This window comes from Chrysemys picta, chromosome 4 (genome assembly GCF_011386835.1).
Source record: "Chrysemys picta bellii isolate R12L10 chromosome 4, ASM1138683v2, whole genome shotgun sequence".
Classification (NCBI taxonomy): Eukaryota; Metazoa; Chordata; order Testudines; family Emydidae; genus Chrysemys; species Chrysemys picta.
The window spans coordinates 27,137,530-27,159,264 of record NC_088794.1 but is presented as its reverse complement, the minus strand read 5'-3'; the positions used below and the strand labels follow the sequence as shown (position 1 = coordinate 27,159,264).

The following is a 21,735-nucleotide window of genomic DNA, read 5'->3' as shown; positions in this document are numbered from 1 at the left end:
TCGTTAAAAAATAACTTGTTAATTAAATTTGTGACTGAACTCCTTGGGAAGGAATTGTATGTCTCCTGTTCTGTTTTACCCCCATTCTGCCATATATTTCATGTTATAGTAGTCTCTGATGATGACTCAGCATGTTGTTCATTTTAAGAACACTTTCGCTGCAGATTTGACAAAACGCAGAGAAGGTACCAATGTGAGATTTCTAAAGATCGCAACAGCACTCAACCCAAGGATTAAGAATCTGAAGTGCCTTCCAAACTCTGATCAGGATGGGGTGTGGAGTATGCTTTCAGAAGTCTTAAAAGAGCAACACTCTGATGCAGAAACTACCAAAAAGAAAACCAACCTTCTGCTGGTGGCATCTGACCCAGATGATGAAAATAAACATGCATTGGCCTGCACTGCTTTGGATCATTATCGAGCAGAACCCATCATCAGCATGGACGCATGTCCTCTGGTGGATGAAGCATGAAGGGACATATAAATCTTTAGCAAAACTGGCATGTAAATATCTTGCAGCACCAGCTGCAACAGTACCATGTGAACACCTGTTCTCACTTTCAGGTGATATTGTGAACAAGAAGCAGGCAGCATTATCTCCTGCAAATGTAAACAAACTTGTTTGTTTTAGCGATTGGTTGAACAAGAAATAGGACTGAGTGGACTTGTAGACTCTAAAGTTTTGCATTGTTTTATTTTTGAATGCAGTTATTTTTGTACATAATTCTACATTTGTAAGTTTAACTTTCATGATAAAGAGCTTGCACTACAGTACTTGTATTAGGTGAATTGAAAAATACTATTTCTTTTGTTTTTTACAGTGCAAATATTTGTAATAAAAATAAATATAAAGTGAGCACTGTACACTTTGTATTCTGTGTTGTAACTGAAATCAATATATTTGAAAATGTAGAAAACATTCAAAAATATTTAGATAAATGGTATTCTATTATTGTTTAACAATACAATTAATCACGATTAATTTTTTTTAATCACATGACAGCCCTAGTTATTACTTTGTCTGCCGGTTTTGGAATCTGATTAACAATTACCAAATTCATTTGGTGTGATTTGCCCTGTATTCAGTTCATACCATCATTTCCTAGATAACCCCTACAGATTTGCTCTCACTATCTCTTGTTTAGGAATAGAAATTACTTACCAGATGGTAATTGCCAGGGTCATCCTTTTATTTTATTTTTTTGAAGATCTGTCATCACATTTGCTTCTCTAGTTCTCTAATACCTGCACAGTACTCCATGATTTTTCAAAAATAATTGTCAGTGCTTCATTAGCTAGTTCCCTTAACACTGTAAGATGTTTAACATCCAGAGTGCCTGCTTTGTACATATTCACATTTTTTTCTCACCAGTAGCTATATTTACATGGTTACTTGTTCCTGTTTATGGATTATTAAATATATATATATAAACTCATTTTTTTTTAGAAATTTTTATAAGTAGTTCAATAGCTCAGTCATTTTAGGAGTTATTAATTCCCCCAACAGCCCTGGGTCTCACCTGGGAATGGCCATAACAAATATTCAGAGAACTATTCCACTTGATTTATTAATCATAGAATCAGAGTTAAAAGGGACCACAAGGGCCATCTAGTCTAACCCGCACATAGGGAGTTAATGGGGCTACAGTAAATCCTCACTTAAAGTCATCCCGGTTAACGTTGTTTTGTTGCTGATCAATTAGGGAACATGCTTGTTTAAAGTTGTGAAATGCTCCCTTCTAACATCATTTGGCAGCCTCCTGCTTTGTCCACTGCTTGCAGAAAGAGCAGCCTGTTGGAGCTAGCTGGTGGGGTGGGCCGGCAGCCCCCCATCAGCTCCTGGTCCCCTAAGTTCCCTGTGCAGCATCTGCCCAGCAGGCTACCAATTGCCGGCAGTTCAGCTGTCCCTCCCCCCACTGCCATGTGCTGCTCCTGCCCTCTGCCTTAGAGCTGCTCCCCAAGCCTCCTGCTTGCTGTGCAGGGGAGGTGGGGGGGGGCTAATGTCAGGGTGTCCCCCTCCCCCCTGCTCCTACACCCTGCTTACCCCTTCTCCATATAGAGCAGGGAGGGGACATGGACGGAGACAGAGAGAGCTTGGGGCAGCAGCTGCTGTCTCAACTTCCTGATCCACTTAAAAAGACAATGCACTTAAGAGTAGGTCAACTTACTTTAAGGGGCAGTGTGCATTTCTCTCTCTCTCCCACACACAAGGTGTGTGTCTGTCTCTGTCTGCTATGCTACCTCCCCTCCCCTCCATTCCTGCTGTCTTGTAGAGTGAGAGAGGCTACAGTAACAACGTGTTAACCCCTGAGGGCTGAGCCCTAGTGCTAGTTCATCATTTAGCAGCAAGGCATTACATGGGAAATATCCCACCCTCTTCCACCCTCTAACTTCACCACCTCAACCAAGCTTCACAAGCATCATAGCTGTGAACAGTATTAAATTGTTTAAAACGTATACTCTGTATGTGTGTGTGTGTCTCTCTCTCTCTATAGTTTTTTGTCTGGTGAAAAAAATTTCCCTGGAACCTAACCCCCCCTATTTACATTCATTCTTATGGGGAAATTGGATTCACTTAACATCGTTTTGCTTAAAGTCGCAATTTCAGGAACATAACTAAAACGTTAAGCGAGGAGTTACTGTATTCTCTTTCTAGCACTCTTTCCCTCTGCCCCTATATTTCTAACAGCTGACCATGCCCCTGTTCCCCTTAGTCCCTTTGTGCAGCATGATCTCATCCAGATTGTTCCCCATATTCTCCTTACCTGTGTATTCTTGTCTGGTTCCCTTGCTCCTTTTCCATTTCCAGGACAGGTTTACTATTATTATTCATAAAAATATTGCGAGCAGCACTTTTACAGTCACAAACAGCTTTACAAGCATCAATTAAAATATATCCTTTGCCTTGAAGAGCTTTTACTCTCAGATCTCTGTGAGGCTACACTGGTCACCACTTCTTCCTTGCATGTTTCTTTTGCAGAAGGCTTATGGCCTCTTTCTGATGGCGTCTTTCCAACATTCTTCCACACTGGTGGATTTTCATACTTTCTTCCACTGCACACCTTTTGCCAAAAGGAGTTGTTTCTTTGAATCTACTGCCCTTGTTCATGTTAACCCCATTTCTCAGCATGTTGATTTCAGATAGCTGATAGTTACTAGTAGCAAACTTCCCTGTAACCCTCGCGTTCTTAGTCAACTCCTCCTTACTAGAAAGAAGACAATTAGGTTGCATTTTCTACTTTCTAGCTCATGGAGTTTCCTGTCGCTATCAGGATTCTCCTTTATGATTCATGTTGAGCTGCCCAGGGACACAGAGAGGTTAGTATTTTCAGGGAGAGATACAAGGCTTAGAGGTCAGAATGGGTGCAGGGGATTGGGAAGAGGAATGGAAATACAGGGCTACCAGGATCTCCAAGGAGAAGAGGAGATACCAGCTCTAGAGCTGTATGGGGGAGAGATACAGAACCCAGGGATCTATAGAGGGGAGATACATGGCCCCGGAGATTACCTCAGCATCATCTGAATGCCTCTCCACAGAAACCCCCCAGGCAGCCTTAATGATGAAGCAGTATCTGGTTGTTCCCTGGGCCTTGGCAACAGAGATAGGGTTATTTTCTCCCAACTCTCTCATCCTTGCTCACAGTCCTTTAAGACATCACATCAGTCAAACTATATGGCTCTACCATTCTCCAGGCCAAGCTTGGGGGAGGCACATACACCAGCCATACTTCTACATCCATTTTATACACAGCTCTATACAATATACAGAAACCTTTATATACATATATCTTTATATAATATGCTATATTAATTTGTATCTTTCTTTACAGCAATATTAGTTTAGATCTTTCATACATAGGTACAAAAAAGTCACGTGAGAATGGCACATGAAGAGTGCTTGAGTTTCCTTATAGCCTTCATGCTGGGGCAATGTGGAGCAGGGATCCAGCAGGCAGCATTTTTGGGAAGGGCAGTGACCTCTTGAGCGAGTGTGAGAACATGGGCTCCTTTGCTGCTTCCCCAGTGATTGCATATGAAGGCTCTCTAAGGCCCAGGAGAGGGAGTTGGAGCAGCTCAGGGCTGGATAGAAGGGGGTTGCCTTCTCCACAATGATGCAAAGACTCTAAACTCTAAACAGGCATGTGGGGTGAATGAGTTTGCTAGAAATTGCCCTGGTCCAATTTGCCCCAGCACAAGCTGTGAAAAAGGGTGAAAGAAGCAGACAGTGGGGCTTTCCTACACAGAGGGGCCTTGACTTCTGTTGAAGAGGAGGGGAATGGGGAACGGGAAAGGAGTGTGATCTCCTGTACACAAACCTTTCTCCATAGCAACAATCATTTGCTAAAGCCTCCCCCCCCCCAAGTGCAAGGGCCCAAAGGCCCCATTAGAACAAAGTTGGGTGTTCTGTAACACTGAGTCCATGTAACTGGGCTCCATCCCAAGGGGCATGCAACAGGGAAAGTGAGCAGACTAGGGCATAAAGAGAGCTTTATCTGGGCTCCTCTCTTCTTGCCATCTGCACATGAGCAGCAGCATACTTGGGAGGCCAGGCAGGCAGGCAGTTATCATTACAAGACTCGCCTGCAGAAGGCCAGGCTAATTGAAAGAGTCTTAAAAGGCAGCAGCATACCTTCTCCTGATGGCCACCATTCTGACCACAGGGATGGGGAGGTGACTCACCACCTATAAACCATTCACTGGATTTATCAACAGTCTGAAGTGGGAGCTTGAGGCTCTTGCTTTGAATTGACCTCTATCTCTGACTGCAGCAGCTTGGCGGGGGAGCTTGGAGCAGAGGCCTCTGCATCGCAGATGAAGTCACTTCTCCACAAGACAGTGGCCGCCAGCGGGCGCCACAGACATGCTGATATGGGTGTTGAGACATGATATGGTGCATGGGAGTGATCCATCAATCACACCTCTGATGCAAGCGCGTTGTATGCACCGTGCCCCCAAAGTGTGTATTAAGACAAGACAGACCATGCAGGCAACTGCCAATAAACCAGTCTGAATGTCGAATAACATACATGCTATGTGGGAGTGGAAAACGCCCCTCCAGTACTGCCCATGTACCATGTACTTTGGAACATCAGAACTTCACTAGGACTATGACGAACAGCAGAAAAGTGGAGCTCCAATCAATATTGATGGAGGCTTTTGCCTACACTGCATTGTATTTATTTTTGCAAAATCATTTAAACTAGTGGCAAAATAACCATTTCCCTCTCTCATGGACATAATGGCTGGATGGACCTCTCCTATGTAACAGAAAAGCAATACAAGGCATGGCCATGTTAGCAGGGGATTCAAACACAGGGATGAGAGGAGCAGAAATCCCACCCCACTAATGTCAGAGTCTGGCGTTGGAAGATCACTGTTCTAGAGCCACAGTCTAAGTGCAGTCAGTTACACCATAAATACAATGCACAGTTTAAACACAGTAAGTTCCTTTCATCATGAAATCTTGCAGAACAGAACCAGAGTTAAAAACAGGGGCAGTTTTGCTTATTATTACTAGATCTTCTGATCACCAGCCAGGGGACAGAATTGCATGACTGGCTAGACATGGTGCATGTCGGGGGTCACTTTCCCATAGTACAGCAGGAAACTGTCCTTGCCCAAGACAAGATACCAGACTAGATCGATCCGGCAGGGTGACTTATATGATTGTGTGGGTATGAGAAGGAGACCTGCTTCAGATCAGTCAGGCTTTGCTATTGGCACTTTAAGACAACCTGAGGGAGCTGGGGACAGTGAGGAAACATGGCATGGCCTAACCAAGATGGGAAAACAGAGACTGGCAGCCAGAGTGATGCTGGTCCAGCCCCCACCTGTCATCTCCCTTCCTTCCCCATTCCCAAGTAGGAGCACTGTACCTGTCTCTGCAGGTGGGAAAAGGAAACTATAGGCCAGGTGTCCTGTCCCAAACAGGATCCTTGCATTGTAATAGAAAACAAAGGCACAACAAAGACATGAATCCAAGCAATGAAAACAACATTAATGGAGACAGCAAAGTGCTTGAAGGCAAGTTCATACATTTCCTGATGTCTCCTGGGACCATTTCCTATGACAAAATTCATACATCGGGGAACTGGATTTGCTCTCCCCCTGGTTTTGTTTTGAATTTTCCAGTGTATATGCCTTTAAAGAGCCACAGTTTATGCCAACAGCATCCTCATCCCTTCTCCTCCTGTTCAGGGTACAGAGTGAGATGGCTCTGAGAGAAGCACGGGGCATGAATTTGGCAGGGAGATGCTGAAGCGGAAACCCACCACAGTGGAATGTGGGAACAGTAGCAGCAAGACAGCATGCTGCCTCTGGCACACCCACCCCATTGAGGGAGCTGAGAGCCCCACAACTAGCCTCTTGATGTGGGGAGAACAGCACCCCACACTTCGGGGACTACAGTTCTAGTTTAGGGGCTTCCTTTCTAGAGAACTCATCAGAATTCCAGTTACACAGGATTTATACTCACAGAGATTTGGGTTTCAGTCTTTGCCCACCACATTAATATGGTTTCCTAGAATCTTACTTGGCAGTGAAGCCCCTGACTCTTAGAGTGGGGTGTAAAACACTGATCAAAGCAAACAGGAACTGCAGTCTCCATGGGATGATCCCTGCTGTATCACAACTTCCTGTTGTGGGGGCAAAGGAGGTGCCAGGAGTGGCCTCTATCATAATAAGGGATCTTAGTAGGTGGGAAGGGAATATTACTAGCACATAAGAGACACACCCCAACAGGGGCTTGAGGCTGAAGGGAAAAGAATGCTGCTCAATCCATCTCACACATTCTTTACAAACTTTTCTGCAAGAGGAGGATGATCTAGTGACTTGAGCACAGGCTTCAGAGCCAGGAACTCCCAAATTCTAATCGTGTATCTAAGACCTGGTCTACATTATTAAAGTAAATTGACCTAACTTACACAACTTCAGTTACGTCAATAACGTAACTGAAGTCGACATAGTTAGATCCACTTACCACGGTGGCTACACTGCACTGTGTTGACGGGAGAGCGTCTCCCGTCGACTTCCCTTATGCTTCTCAGGGAGGTGGAGTACGCAAATCGATGGGAAAGCACTCTCCCATCGATTTAGTGTGTCTTCACTAGACCCGCTAAATCGACACTCACTGCATTGATTGTACTGCTAGGTGTAGACATGCCCTAAGAAAGACTCACTATGTGACCTTGGGCACGTAATTACCTCTCTTCCTCGCTTTTCCTGAGGATAATAGTTGCCTAACTCACAGCAGGACAGTGAGGCTTGCTCAGTCACAGCATGTGCAATGGAATGTAACCTTGTACCATTCAGGAACAACATTGGAGGGAACCCATCGACAAGAGATGTGGCTTTGACATCTGTTAGTTTAGTTTCACAGCTGACTGCAAATCTGGACATTAACAAGAGGACGTGAGATGCTCCAGCTCGGAAGAGAGTGGTGGTGGAAATATACAGAGACCTTAAATTCCACGGTAGCCACTGAAAAGTTAGAGTGGAGTTCCTGGTTGTGCCAGTCCTGCTGGAGGCTACAGAGAGGGGGACAATCTCTCATATAGAAGACCAGAGGAGAGAACCTCTGTGAAAAATGAGCAGTGGATTTCTAGATCATTCCTTCAGACAGCGTAAGAGGGATTGTGTGCACTGCTAGAGAGGAATGAGCATGAGCAAAGGCTCCGACTCCATGGGTGCTCTGGGGCTGGAGCACCCATGGAGAAAAATGAGTGGGTGCTAAGCACCCACCGGCAGCTCCCTGTAGCCCCGCCCCCCTGCTCCAGCTCACCTCTGCCTCCTCCGCGAGCGCGCTGCTGCGTCATGCTTCTCCCCCCTCCCTCCCAGCGCTTGCGCTGCAAAACAGCTGGGGGTGGAGACTTTGGGGAAGGGGCTGGAAGGGGGCAGGGCCAGGGGCGGGGAAAGGGTTGAGTCGGGGCGGGGCCAGGGGGGCATGAGCACCCACCGGCAACAAAGAAAGTTGGCACCTATGAGCATGTGTGTGTCATCTCTCAGTGACAATAAGGACTATTTGCTGCTTGTGCCAATGCTCTATCAGGCCTTCTCTGCTCCTGGCTGGAAGTGTCAGCACTCTGACACCAACCTGCCTGAGACAAACCCACTCAGGCTTGGGTACCACCAAGACTTAGTCCTCCACGAGCCCAGAAGATCTGGAAAGAGACACTAACCAATCAGGAAAGCACAGGCAAATTAAGAACGTTTGCCTGCTTCATCCCAGGAAGAGTGCGGGGTGGAGCTGGGCTAGGGCCGGCTCCAGCTTTTTTGCTGCCCCAAGCAGCGAAGCGGGAAAAAAAAAAAAAGATAAAGACGCGATCGGCGGCACTTCGGCAGAAGCTCTACCGCGCCGCTTCATTCTTCGGCGGCAATTTGGTGGCGGGTCCTTCGCTCCGAGAGGGACGCAGGGACCCGATGCCAAATTGTTGCCAAAGACCTGGATGTGCCACCCCTTTCCATTGGCCGCCCCAAGCACCTGCTTCCTTTGCTGGTGCCAGCCCTGAGCTGGGCCAGGAGAGGACTTCCTCAGTCCTAACTTAGAACGCTGGGCTGGGTCAGGACCTTCATTTGCATGTTGTGACCAAGCGGTTACTTTTTGTGTTCGTTTACAAGTTTAAAGGTGCGGACAGCCAAATTTTGAGTTTAACTTTAATTAACTATTAAAAGACCAACACCGAGCTCGCTGCACATAATGCCTTGTTCTGGGCAAGCTGCCACACTGTTAAATCTATTTATTGTTTTCTTGTTTAATAGTTCATGTAAAATATCATTTTGTACAGCGCCTACCACACTAGTAATACTCATAATAATACTGCCCCTGTTTGTTCTATGTTGGGTTTTTCTTTTACACTGAGTCCTCAGACTTAATACATTACCCATTTAATCCATTACTCTTTTACTTCCCTCTATTCTTATGACTAGTAACTTTTGTTGCTAAGGAACAATAGAGAGGGAGCATGCACTTAGCTAACAGTCATTTACTCCCAATATCACCCTAAACTGAAAGAAGAGGGATCAGGGGGATTGTCCCTTTGCTCTGAAAAAATGCAGAGAAACTGAACGCGTGAAGGTTGGGGCAACATAACGAAACAATGACTCTCTTAGCAAAAACCCAGCTTCAATTTGGGTAGATTCAAATAAGAGATGTCAATGACAAACCGGTGGCAGTGCGGAGGGATCTTCAGAAGAAAGAATCTGAGACTTAAAACCATACTACAGACAGAAAAAAAGAAAACAATTAACTCTGCAAATTGGTGGAAGGCTGGAGGGACTTTGATAAAAGGCAGAACTAGTAGGGGTTTGCAATAAGTTAACTTAAGATGTCTTGCCAGCAAGTGTTATGGCATTTTATTTACTTAATCACCTTATCAGGAAAGTATTAAAATCTATGTGCTATCTACAGAACATACAAATCACACAGAGCTACTGTAACCAGAAAGAGTAGATTAAAAGCCACTGTCCTTGCCACAAAGTAAGAAAGTCTCTACAGCCAGACTGTCCATATGTTGTGTATATGGGGAGAAGGGATAAATTGGGGTTAGCTTGCTTTACTTAGCATAATGAAGACCAGGCTCTAGCAAAGCACCAGAAGGGGGAGTTCCCAAGGCACCTACCGCAGAGAAAGCGCTACTCATCACCATGGGAAATTAAACATTTTACTAGGCTGCCCTCCTGCACAATGGTAAAGTGAGACTTAGCTGGAGCAGGTGGCGTTTAAAAGTACACAAGGTACTTGCCAGTGTGCATGTACGCATGTACACAAGCAGAGGAATGGCAGATAGCCTGGAACTGAGCAGTCGAGGACGTTCCAAGCTGCCACACGGAATTTATAGACCTGCTTGTTCTGCAAGTAAAACCTGCAAAGGAAAATATCAACATTTTGCATAGGCTGGGTGATATTTGTTCTGCCTTGTTAGCAGTGGGGTGCTCTCCAGATTCCATACTAGAATCAGTGCTAACCAGGTGGAAACACTGGAAGATGACAAAAAAAAATTTAGATTAGCCAAGATTGGAGAAGACTAAAACCTTAAGGGATTTCAGAAGGGCCTAGCCAAGAACGGCAAATGGGGAACACAACAGCAGCTGAAACTCAGTGTTGATTATTCCTTACAATGCCCATTAGCTTCATTAATTTGAACTGCTCATATGCCTTTCTGGTTCCAAAGTAACTGTAACAACTCAGGGAAAAAAGACCTGGGCATCATTGTAGACAGTTCAATGAAGACCTCTGCTCAATGCCCAGCTGTGGTCAACAAATCAGACAAAATATTACAATGCACGAAGAATGGGAGAGAGAAAGCTACTGAAAATATTATATAATGCCATTCTGTACATCAATGAGATATCCTCCCTGGGAATACTGTGTGCAGTTCTGAGCAGAAGCATGGAAAAACCTCCATATGAAGCTATGGGTAAGATTGGGACTGCATAGGTATAGAGATGAGACAAATCAGAAGGGGACATCATAAAGATATATAAAATACTGAACAATATCACGAAGGTAGATAAGGTGTTCCAGTACAAAGGAACATTCAATAAAACTGAAAGGGACCGTATCTTTGACTGGGTAACAAGCCTTGTGGATGGGGGGCAAGCGGTACATGTAGTATATCTTGACTTTAATAAATCTTTTGATACTGTCTTGCGTGACCTCCTCATAAACAAACTAGGGAAATACAACCTAGATGTAGCTACTATAAGGTGGGTGCATATCTGGCTGGAAAACCATTTCCAGAGAGTAGTTATCAGTAATTCAAATGGGGTTCCACAGGGATCAGTTCTGGGTCCGGTTCTGTTCAATGTCTTCGTCAATGATTTAGATAATGGCATAGAGAGTACACTTATAAAGTTTGCAGATAGTACCAAGCTGGGAGGGGTTGCAAGTGCTTTGGAGGATAGGATTAAAATTCAAAATGATCTGGACAAACTGGAAAAATGGTCTGAAGTAAATAGGATGAAATTCAGTAAGAACAAATGCAAAGCACTCCACTTAGGAAGAAACAATCAGTTGCACACCTACAAAATGGGAAATGACTGCCTAGTACTGCGGAAAGGGATCTGAGGGTCATAGTGGATCACAAGCTAAATATGAGTGAACAGTATAACACTATTACAAACATCATTCTGGGATATATTAGCAAGAGTGTTGTAAGCAAGACTTGAGACATAATTCTTCCGCTCTACTCCATGCTCAGTAGACCTCACCTGGAGTATTGTGTCCAGTTCTGGGCACCACATTTCAGGAAAGATGTGGACTAACTGGAGAAAGTCCAGAGAAGAGCAACAAAAATAATTAAAGGTCTAGAAAACATGACCTATGAGGGAAGATTGAAAAAACTGGGTTTGTTTAGTCTGGAGAAGAGAAAACTGAGGGGGGACATTATAACAGTTTTCAAGTACATAAAAGGTTGTTACAAGCAGGAGGGAGAAAAATTGTTCTCCTTAACTTCTGAGGATAGAACAAGTAGCAATGGTCTTAAATTGCAGCAAGGATGGTTTAGGTTGGACATTAGGACATTCCTGTCAGGGTGATTAAGCACTGGAATAAATTGCCTAGGGAGGTTAAAGAATCCTGTAAGGGATGGTCTAGATCAGTGGTTCTCAAGTGGGCTGCCGCTTGTTCAGGGAAAGCCCCTGGCGGGCCGGGCTGATTTGTTTACCTGCCGCGTCCGCAAGTTCGGCCGATCGCGGCTCCCACTGGCCGTGGTTTGCCGCTCCAGGCCAATGGGGGCTGGATTAGATGACCTCTCGAGGTCCCTTCCAGCTCTATGATTCTATATTTAAAATGTATAAAAAGGAAAAGCCTTTTTTATACATGTTAAATTAGCCTGCAGAACTCCCTGCCACAAGATATCACGGGGGCTAAGAGTTTAGCAGGATTTAAAAAATGGACATGTACTTGGACAATGAGAACATTTAGAATTACATTACATAAAATAAAAAGAAAACAAAGTTCAAGGATGCATAAACTCCCATGTTTCAAGGCACAAGTCAAACTGTAGCTGAGAGGATCAGGAGGAAAATGCCCCTACTAGAATTTTACTCAATAATTGCCCATCCTGCTTGCATTTTCCTAGCAAGCAACTGATGTTGGCCTGCGCTGGAGATGGGACTGCAAACTGGATGGACCACTATTCTAATTCAGTATGACAATTTCTATATTCCTATGTGAATTTTGTATTTGCATTGATAGATCATACTGATCAAGTCACGTAAATAATTGAAACCCCTTGTGAAAAATCCCCCATGGCTAATCAGTTGAACATGATGCTGCTGCCAAAACACCTAATGTGATCCTGGGATGCATAAACAGGGGAATCTGAAGTAGGATTCTGAAGAGAGGTTATTTTACATCTATACTTGGCACTGGTGCGACCACTGCTGGATATACTGTTTCCAGTTCTGGTGCCTGCAATTCAAGAAGGATGTTGATAAATTGGAGTGGGTTCAGAGAAGAGCCACAAGAATGATTAAAGGATTAGAAAACCTGCCTTACAGTGACAGACTCAAAGAGCTCAATCTATTTAGCTTAACAAAGAGAAGGTTAAGAGGTGACTTGAAAGTTTATAAGTATCTACATGAGGAACCAATATTTAATAATGGGATCGTCTATCCCTTAGTGTAACATGATATAATGGCTGGATGTTGAAATGAGACAAATTAAGACTGGAAATAAGTAGTAAATTTTAACAGTGAGAATAATTAATCATTGGCACAATTTACCAAGGGTTGTGGTGGGTTCTCCATCACTAACAAGTTTTAGATCAAGATAGGATGTTTTCTAAACGACATGATCGAGGTATTATTTGGGGAAAGTTCTATGGCCTGTGTTATACAGAAGTTAAGGCTAGATGATCACAATGGTCCTTTCTGGCCTTGGAATCTATGAATCTATGTTTAGTAGTTTCCTTCTTTCGCCTACCCCTTTCTTTTCTTTATTCGTTGTTTATTGCATACTTCCTTCTTTGTGTACAAATTAAACATTTGAATTTAATATCCAATTCCTGATTGGGGCCTTTAAATGCTATTAAAATTAAAATACTAGTAGGAGTATCCTATAAGCATAAAGATAGAACTCAGGGGAGTACACTGTTATGATTTGTAGGTCTACACTCTAGACCAGAGGTGGGCAAACTACGGCCTGCGGGCCACATCTGACCTGCGGGACCCTCCAGCCCAGCCCCTGAGCTCCTGGCCCGGGAGGCTAGCCCCCAACCCCTCCCCTGCTGTTCCCCCTCACCCGCAGCCTCAGCACACCACGCTGCCGGCGCAATGCTCTGGGCGGCTGGGCAGCGCAGCTGCAGAGCTGCGGCCTGACCCGGTGCTCTGTGCTGCGCGGTGGCATGGCTGGCTCCAGCCACAACCACGCCGCCAGCCACCAGTGCTCCAGGCAGCGCGGTAAGGGGGCAGGGAGCGGGGTGGGGGGAACTGGATAGAGGGCAGGTGAGTTCAGGGGGTGGTCAGGGGCCGGGGGTGTGGATAGGAGTCGGGGTGGTCAGAGGGTGAGGAACGGGGTGTTGAATGAGTGCAGGGGTCCCAGGGGGCAATCAGGAAGGAGGGGGGGTTGGATGGGGCAGCGGGGGTCGGTCAGGGAGAAGGGGTGGTTGGATGGGGCAGGGGCCCCGGGGCGGGGCATTCAGGAATGAGAGGAGGGGTTGGGTGAGGGTTCGGGGGCGGGGGCGGTCAGGGGACAGGGAGCGGGGTGTATGTGGATGGGGCAGGAGTCGGGGGGGCCTCCCCAGGGGAGGGATGGGGGCAGGGGCTGGGCCCACACCTGGCTGTTTGTGGAGGCACAGCCTCCCCTAACCAGCCCTCTGTACAATTTCCGAAAGCCGATTTGGCCCTCCGGCCAAAAAGTTTGCCCATCCCTGCTCTAGACCATTTTTGCAATTTTAGAGCTCGGGAAAGTCTATAGTGTTTTGTATTAACTACCACTACTTCTGAATAAAATTAAGAGGAAAAACTACTAGAGTTGCAAATTTACACCTAAATCATACGTCGGAAGGTGGAGTAAGCACCTAGGGCTCCAAGCTGCAAAGTCCTGACCATTTCCTATGAAGTGCTGAGCACCTTCAACTCTCATAGACGCCACCAGGCACAGCATCTTTCCAGGTGGGAACAGGTGGACAGCAGTGCGGAAGCCAAGGCAATGGTGAGCTGGGTGGATGGAGTCAGGATTGGGCAGGTGGGATACAGCACTGCAACTGGTGCCAAACAGGACGTGGACTGGGGCACCATCTTCTTGACATAAAGTAACCTCACCATCTGGGGCACCAAGAAAAGAGAGGAGAGGGCTCCTGACTGAGTGAAAGGGGTAGAGGCAGACACCAGCTTAAGAGAGAAGAGAGGAAAGCGGTAGCAGCAGGAGATGGTCCCAAACTAGAAGTGCAGATCTAAGGAAGGGTAATGGAGAGATCATCAGCTCTCTGCAGCAGGGACTGTCTTTTTGTTCTGAGTCTGTGCAGCACCTAGCACAAGAGGGTCCGGGTCCCTGACTAGGCGCTACCACAATACAAACAAGAAAATAATTTATGAAAAGATCTCCACACATTAAAACCTGATGTAAAACTGCTCCAAAGGCTGGATCCAACGGGAATCTCTCCATTAACTTCAATAGGCTTTGGATCAAGCTCCTAAAGCTCAGAGGGCAGCTCAGAAATATGCCAATGTTTGAAAAAGCACAAGAGAAATATTGATCACCCAAGCACACACGGCCCTTCATGGATCCTTACTACTTTCAGAGATAGGATTAGAGCCCGTCTCTCTTTGACCTAGGAAATATGGGAGTTAAACTGGTGCTGTTACAATGGTTTAAAGCCTCCCATGTGGTCCCTGAATGTTCCAAGGTTTCAGGGTTACAGTCCATCACAGTCTGCTATGGGCTTTGAAGATAAAACATGCTATGCAAGTGCAGTCTCATTATTATTCAGCTAACCACAAAGTGCCTAATTGGGGAGATTGCTTTGTAGGACTCTTTGGCAAAGCTGCATTGGTGTATTAGGTTTCACTTTATACATTTTAATTTTTAAGGTGCACAAAACCCAGCCTCTCAGCTCCAGCAATTTGGGTGCCTTCTGCTCTGATCCTTCACTGGAACGGCACTCCAATACCAATCACCCACTGATTGGGATGGAAGGCAAGAGTGTGCCCCAAGAACTGACACAAACGATTAAACAGCTTAGCTGCTCTCTAACATGTCAGGTACATCCAGTACTGCCCCAGTCACATTATGATGTTCCATTGACATTTCAATGGACCATCCAAACATTAAAGGCACAAGGTGGCTGCACAGGAGCTGGAGGATAAAATCCAGCAGTCAAGCAGTGAAGGAATCTTAAGTGCTAGGTATGGTTGTCTCAGAAAACGTATCAGAGCAGAGGAAAGGCAGAGAAGGTGGAGTGCAGCATGGGGTGTGTATGGCGGATAAGTGATGGGTTCAGTGTTAAACACGAACACATCAGATATGTTCTTTTGGGTGCAATGGGAGTCTGCGTTTTGCAAATGCTCTCTATAATGCATAAGACAATGGGGTGGAGTTACGCATCAGTCACTTCAAGGGGGAAATTTAACGTGTGTTTGGGCAGCGCTGGGGCTGAGAGAGCATGGGTTTACTCTATGCAAAGAGTCCTGATTTCCCAGGAGGGGACAATGAAAAATGACTACAAGAGGGGAGGCCATGAGATACTGGAGTTGGAAACTTTGCTAATTGGACCCTTTCACACCTCGACTCCCCTCTTCTTTGGTCAGCGGCAGCCCTGGGACACCGGAGGCTGCATATTTCCAAATCCTGGGCAGAAGCTCCATAGCCACAGAGCATGTAAACTGGGGAGCAAGAACACACCCTGCTGGCCTGATTCCTCTACAGCTGATCAGGGAGAGAGCTTCTGAATTCCCTGTAATCCAATGGTTTTGAAAAAGTAGACACTGTTAAAACATACAACTGCAACAAAGGGGTGCCCAGGTCAGACGTGATATCTTAGTGCAATAGTGTGACCCATTAGTTATAATCTGGTCACTAGTGAAATCACTTAAATGCTAACAAAACCTTCACCAACAGGGAAGCTATCTGATCCCATAATTTCTGTGACTCTGACCCCCTAATCTCCCAAAATTGGGAACCGGCTTCACCTAGCCTCATCAGATTTTCTGAGGCATCTCCTAATACAGTAGGTACGTACCTAACTACTAGAGGTTGGGATGATTCCTTCATTAATGTTTGTAAAGTGCTTTGAAGATATAAAGCGCTAGATAAGTGCTAAGTGTTATTATTACCACCCTACTGGGCAAGGCAGGAACGTGCACCCCTTCCCCAAGGCTAGCAGACAGCTTAAGGCAGGGTGTCACCTTGTCCACACTGCAGCACCCTCAGCAGACTGCTGCAGGTGGTGAGCCTAGCCTGTTAGTCTGACTCCCTAAATTCTGCCAACTCCCCTTGTTATTCTAAACTGTACTGCTCATTGTAATGCCTTCCTGAAAATCACCTTTTAATTCCCTTACCATGCGTTCTTGCCCTGCACTTCCAATGGAGGATGGTATTAATAGTTGTTCTTGTACAGGTGCCAGAACCATTCATGTTGTCAGCACAATGCTGGTTAACTGTTGCTGCAAAGCCAGCAAGAGGAACACACCATACTGCTCTTTTTGGTAGGGCCTATTTAAAAAAAAAAAAAAAAGAGGAACTTTGTTGCTCAGCAACTAATAGATTAAAAAAAAAAGATATTTAGAATCTGGAGGACATTTTTCCCTCTGATTGCCGGAGTCTTAAGAAATGTCACATTTGGAATCTAAACTACTGGGACAGTTAAAAGATTTTGTTTTAGTATTTATAAATGGAAACGTCTGCACTCCCAATGACTAAGCACTTCATGGTGGGGACTGGGGAATCTACCCTACATGATATTGTCACACTGGACACATAGGAGCCAATTCAACATTGCCATGCTGAGTGGGGGTAAAAACGTTCCTGTTCTTATTTGGTGCCATTTTACACCATTTTTTTTTGTTTGGTATTTGTACAGCACCTACCACAAACAACCAACAACAAAGATGTACCGTGTTGGTTGATTGGACCCATCGATTCCTGTTGTGTAATGGGGCTAACCTATCAGAAGCATGGAATTCTCACTGTACTGGGAATTGCACAGCCAAGGGCTCCGGTAAGATGGGGCATTTTACTGCTGACTCAAACAGGATTCTTTTCCGGTGAAGGAGGGCAGAGCTGCAGAGACACGGATTGATTCTGCTGAGTTCTGATATGAAGTCTTTTTCCAGTTAGAGGACTCTTGTAGGTCACAGTATGTTTAACTGCCTAGGCAGTTAGTCTCCCTCCTGCTTCCATCATCGGAAAATCCCTTCCATTCATTCAATAGAGCCAGCAGGCTACCCTGGGCACTGGAATTGAGAGCAACAGGAGTGGTTGCTCAGTCACAATTTTGTTGACAATATATTGGGGCTTTTTAACGAGCTGTCATGCAGCGGGGTGAAGGGGATGAACCCCTGGCGGGGGGGAGGCATGCAGCTTCCCCTTGGGCTTGGATCAAAGGGCCTCCACTTTGAAACAAGGATTTGCAATAACAGCACCTCCTGCCCCCTCCACTCTCCCCTCAGCCCCCAAACTGAGGGAACGGCAAGGGAAGGGGAGAGAGAACATTCTTCTTGCTCCAGGAAGGCTTTCCAATTTGCGTAATGAATACCTTTCTGAAAAGCTTAGCAGCTCTGTAAACATACATGAGATTTCAACACCTGGTAAAGGTTCATCTTTTCCCTGAACTCCGATGGCAGAGACCAGCGTTGGTCTGTGGGGAAGGTGGACTGACGACCAGGAACAGGCCCAAGGAGGCTCCCAGGCTCCACAGGGACCTGGCAGATAATGCTGGGCACTGGCAAGCCTTTTAAATACCAAAAGCTAGTTTAAACCAATCCATCCATGCGGTATTGAGATGAAAATCCTGTCAGTCTGTGGTGGGAACATCTCCAGTTCTGAGTGGTCCAGGGAGCTGTGAAGTGATGAAGGTGAGGCCCAAGAGACCTTCTCCACCCCTCTTGTGGAGGACGGATGCAGCAGTGGCCTTCGGCTCTCTAGTACATGGATTTCCTTTCTTCTCAGAAGAAGCCTGGTTGTCAATGAACTCAGAGGTAATTGGGGGAGCGAAAACACACAGTGCCAGCCTGATTCTCGCTGCGCCTGGTCAGGGAGAGGGTGGCTGCATTCCCCGGGAATACAGCTCCAATGGCTTTAAAACGGGAGAGAGTGTCTTATAAAAACAAACACCATGAAAGGGTGACGAATTGGTGCTTGGGTCAGACATGACGTGTTAGTGCAATTGGGCCCAAAGTCGCAATCTGCTCGCTATTGACACCACTTAAATGACAACAGGGAGGTGGATCCGAGCCTTACTTTTGTTAATCCAGTCCTCTAACCTCAGGGAATCCACCCCCTGACTCCAGCAGACTCCCTCAAGCAGGAAATCTGAGCCCTGTGCCTCAGCAGATGCTCTGAGGCAGGAAATCTGCCCCCTGATTTAATCCAGTAGGCTGAGGTAGGGAAACCAAACATCTAACTCCATTGATGAGACCCCTCTTAGTGTAGCAGGCTTTGAGAGGCAGTACATCTTCTCCCAAACTTAAGCATACAACCCAGCATACAGAATCCATCCCCCTGACGTCACTATGCCACCAGCATGGCACCCCAGAAGGAACATTCTCAGGCATCTCCCCCACTTCCGAACTGCCCAATGCCCAGCTCCTCCAAGTGTTATCCCAGCATTCAGCTCATGGGATTGGCTCTTGGAGCCTCACCCCTCCACTCCTGCACTAGAGGGCTGAGATCATGAGGTCCTCCTGCTTGGCAGGGCTGGTCATATGACCAGCTGGAGTGGAAGTCCGGATTTTGTCAGTGACCAGGCATTCCTGGCTGCTCATGCCTGTGGGAGTGATGTCCATAAGCTCCCCAGACGAACTCAGAGGGAAGGAGGGTGAGACTGAGATGCCAGAAGAGGGATCTGCTGAGCCAGCAAACAACCTAGGGGGCTTGGGGACTAGGTTGGGCTCATACTGTGCTCTCAGCAGGATCTCCTGATCACTGACTGACTTGGGCATCTCAGCAAAGTCACTGGAGCTGTCAGATACCATCATGCAGTAGAGGTCCTGGAAGGAGCTGCTTTTGCTGTCCAGGTTAAAGAGGCTGTCTATAAATTCAGCAAACTCCAGCACTTGTGGACTGGGCACATCAGTGAACCGTCCATTCTGGAGGGTCAGTTCCTCCCGAGGGGTGAAGGAAACATGGTCCCCTTCGCTACCAGCTCCTTCCTCACTGCTGCGTCGCTGGGGAGTAGTGCCACCACTGTTGTGCAAGACCTCTGGGGGCTGGGTCTCCTGGGAGTGTTTGGAGAGGCTGTCGGCAGCAAGCAGCTCTGTCCGTGAGCTGAGGGAGGGGTTCTCCTCAGGGATAACGGGGTCTATATAAAAGCAGTGAGTCTCATCCTTCTCCATGACGACGTGGAGGCTGGGTGAACCGCGGATGCTCCGGAAGCCAGAGGAGCGCCTCGACTCAAAGCTGTAGATGGACTCATTGTCAGACAGACTCTCCATGGTAGCGAGAGGAGCGCGACGGTCCTGCAGCTCCACAGACAAGCGCTCCTTGGTATCCAGAAGCAGTAGCTCCACAGGGTCCTTCTGCACAAGAGAAAGGAGCTTGGTCTCATAAAACCCCTCCAAACTGATTTCAGAATGGGACTTGCTCCTGCAAAGAGAGAACAAAAACATGAAGCAGTTGCATGACTCTGAAACCTGACTGATGCCAGCTCATTCCTGTGTAAATGAGGGAGTCCCAGACACCATCTCTCACCCCCAACATAGCTCTGCTTACTGAGTGCACATCAAATATCACCTCTGGGCCCAGCACCATCACATACACCTTGGCAGTCAGCATCTCAATCTCCACCTCCTACCTCCCAACACTGTCAGTTAAAGCTCTCGCCTGCCACAAATTTAACCCATCCCCTGTACCTCTCCCCTGGAAGGAAATGATGGAAAGTGAAGCAGCAGCAGGCTCCAATCCTGGACTGCCCTATCTCTGACCCTCCCATTCACAGCACAAGGCTTGAGAGAGTAACCTCCTCTCCCCTTCACCCACCTCCAAAACAAGAATAGCCTCACATTATTCCACTCTAGAGTCTGCGTAGGGGACATGGAAGTCTCTTTCCTCTGGATAATCAACAGCCTCTTCCTCCTCTCTGCTTGCTCCTACCTCCCTTTTTTGGCCTCATTGTAGCCTTCACTAATCATAGAATCAAGGACTGGAAAGGACCTTGAGAGGTCATCTAGTCCAGTCCCCTGCCCTCATAGCAGGACTGCTCCCTCCTCTGGCTGCTCTACTGTCATGGTTCTGCCCCTGCCTAGCCTCTCACTCTGTCTCCGGTGATGGCTCCTGCTCAGGGCCTAGAATCCCTGTTTCCAGTCTTCTCCTACTTTCTCATCTCATCTTTTTCTTTAACTTCAGCTACTACTCAGTTTTATCCCAGGGGTGCATATTTCAACACCCTTAATGACTCCATCATGTTCGGCCTCCCTATCTATCTTAGCCAGATAAGTGCATGTTTTCCTTTCAGCTTCCTTTATCTGAAATCTCAGAAACAGAAGTCCTTTTCTGGGGTAGAAGTGGCCTCTTCAAGCACAGCTCCGTCTCTTCACCCCCATTTGCTCCAACTATCTATAGTCTTCCTCCTCCATCTCCAATGCAACCATGTCCATAAGTCACTCCCTCAGCTTCACGTTTTCTGCAATCTTCATCCAAGTCCTCTCCTACTCTCACCTTGACTACTGCAACTCTCGCTCTGTGGCCTCCCCAGTCCCAGCTCTGCCAATCCCAGCACGTGCATATGCCCCAAACCCTCACACAGGTACAAATGAGTGCAACCACACTCATTCCCTTTCCCCTACACAGTTCCACTGGCTCCCCATCTCGTTCTGACTGAAAATTACCTTCCTTGTTTTTATAACTCCGAATGGTCTGGCTCCAGCCAGCCTCACAGTCACTGCCTACTCCCTTCCCAACTCTCTCTGCCCTGGCCTGCTCCCTGTCCATCACTAATCTGGCAGCTGTATTTGCAACTCGAAGCAGAAGTGGGGAAGGATTAAAAGGCCCTAACAAGGAGAAACAGTATCTTTTATGCTGCTTGGACTCAGAGCAGCAAAAAGACTAAGCATAAGCAAAAGATCTCCAGTACCTGGTCTGGGTTAGCCCTAAAGGACATAGAGAGCTTGCTTATTATAGAAGCTTTTATTACTTTTTGAAACTTAACACTGGAACTCATTTGTATGTGTATGTGTTTAGCTGCTTTAACCTTTGTAAATAACTCTCTTATTTCCTTTTCTTAGATAATACATCTTTAAATAGTTTATTATAGGACTGGCTGCAAGTGTTGTCTTTGGTGTGAGATCTAAGATCCAACTGACCTGGGGTAAGTGACTGGTCCTTTGGGATTGGGAATAACCTGAATATTACTAGGATCTTTGGTGGGAGGAACTATCTATCAAAGGTAAGCTTACCTTGGTGCCAAGATAAATCAGAGTTCGCAAGGGGACTGTCTGTGACTCCATGTTAAGGCTGATGTAGTGCTTGAGGAGTTCACACTTGATAATAGCTTGGTGAAATCTAAGTACAGATCTCACAACCAATTTGGGGTGTGTGCCCTGCTCCTTAACAGTCTATACGGGGGTTGGTCTCATGCT

General features: G+C 46.4%; 1 protein-coding gene across 8 annotated transcripts in view; it reads right to left on the bottom strand.

Moving 5' to 3' along the window:
• Positions 1-3,756: 3,756 nt before the first annotated feature.
• Positions 3,757-21,735, bottom strand: part of DAGLA (diacylglycerol lipase alpha) — a 102,481-nt gene continuing 84,502 nt past the window's right edge. For 7 of the 8 annotated variants that reach the window (XM_065591821.1, XM_065591823.1, XM_065591822.1 and 4 more), the window contains one exon: positions 3,757-19,744. In XM_065591821.1, the coding sequence (XP_065447893.1) occupies positions 18,817-19,744 (928 nt within the window). In that variant the 3' untranslated portion in view covers positions 3,757-18,816. The remainder of the gene's footprint in view (positions 19,745-21,735) is intronic. The other variant, XR_010600434.1, reaches the window with a different exon arrangement.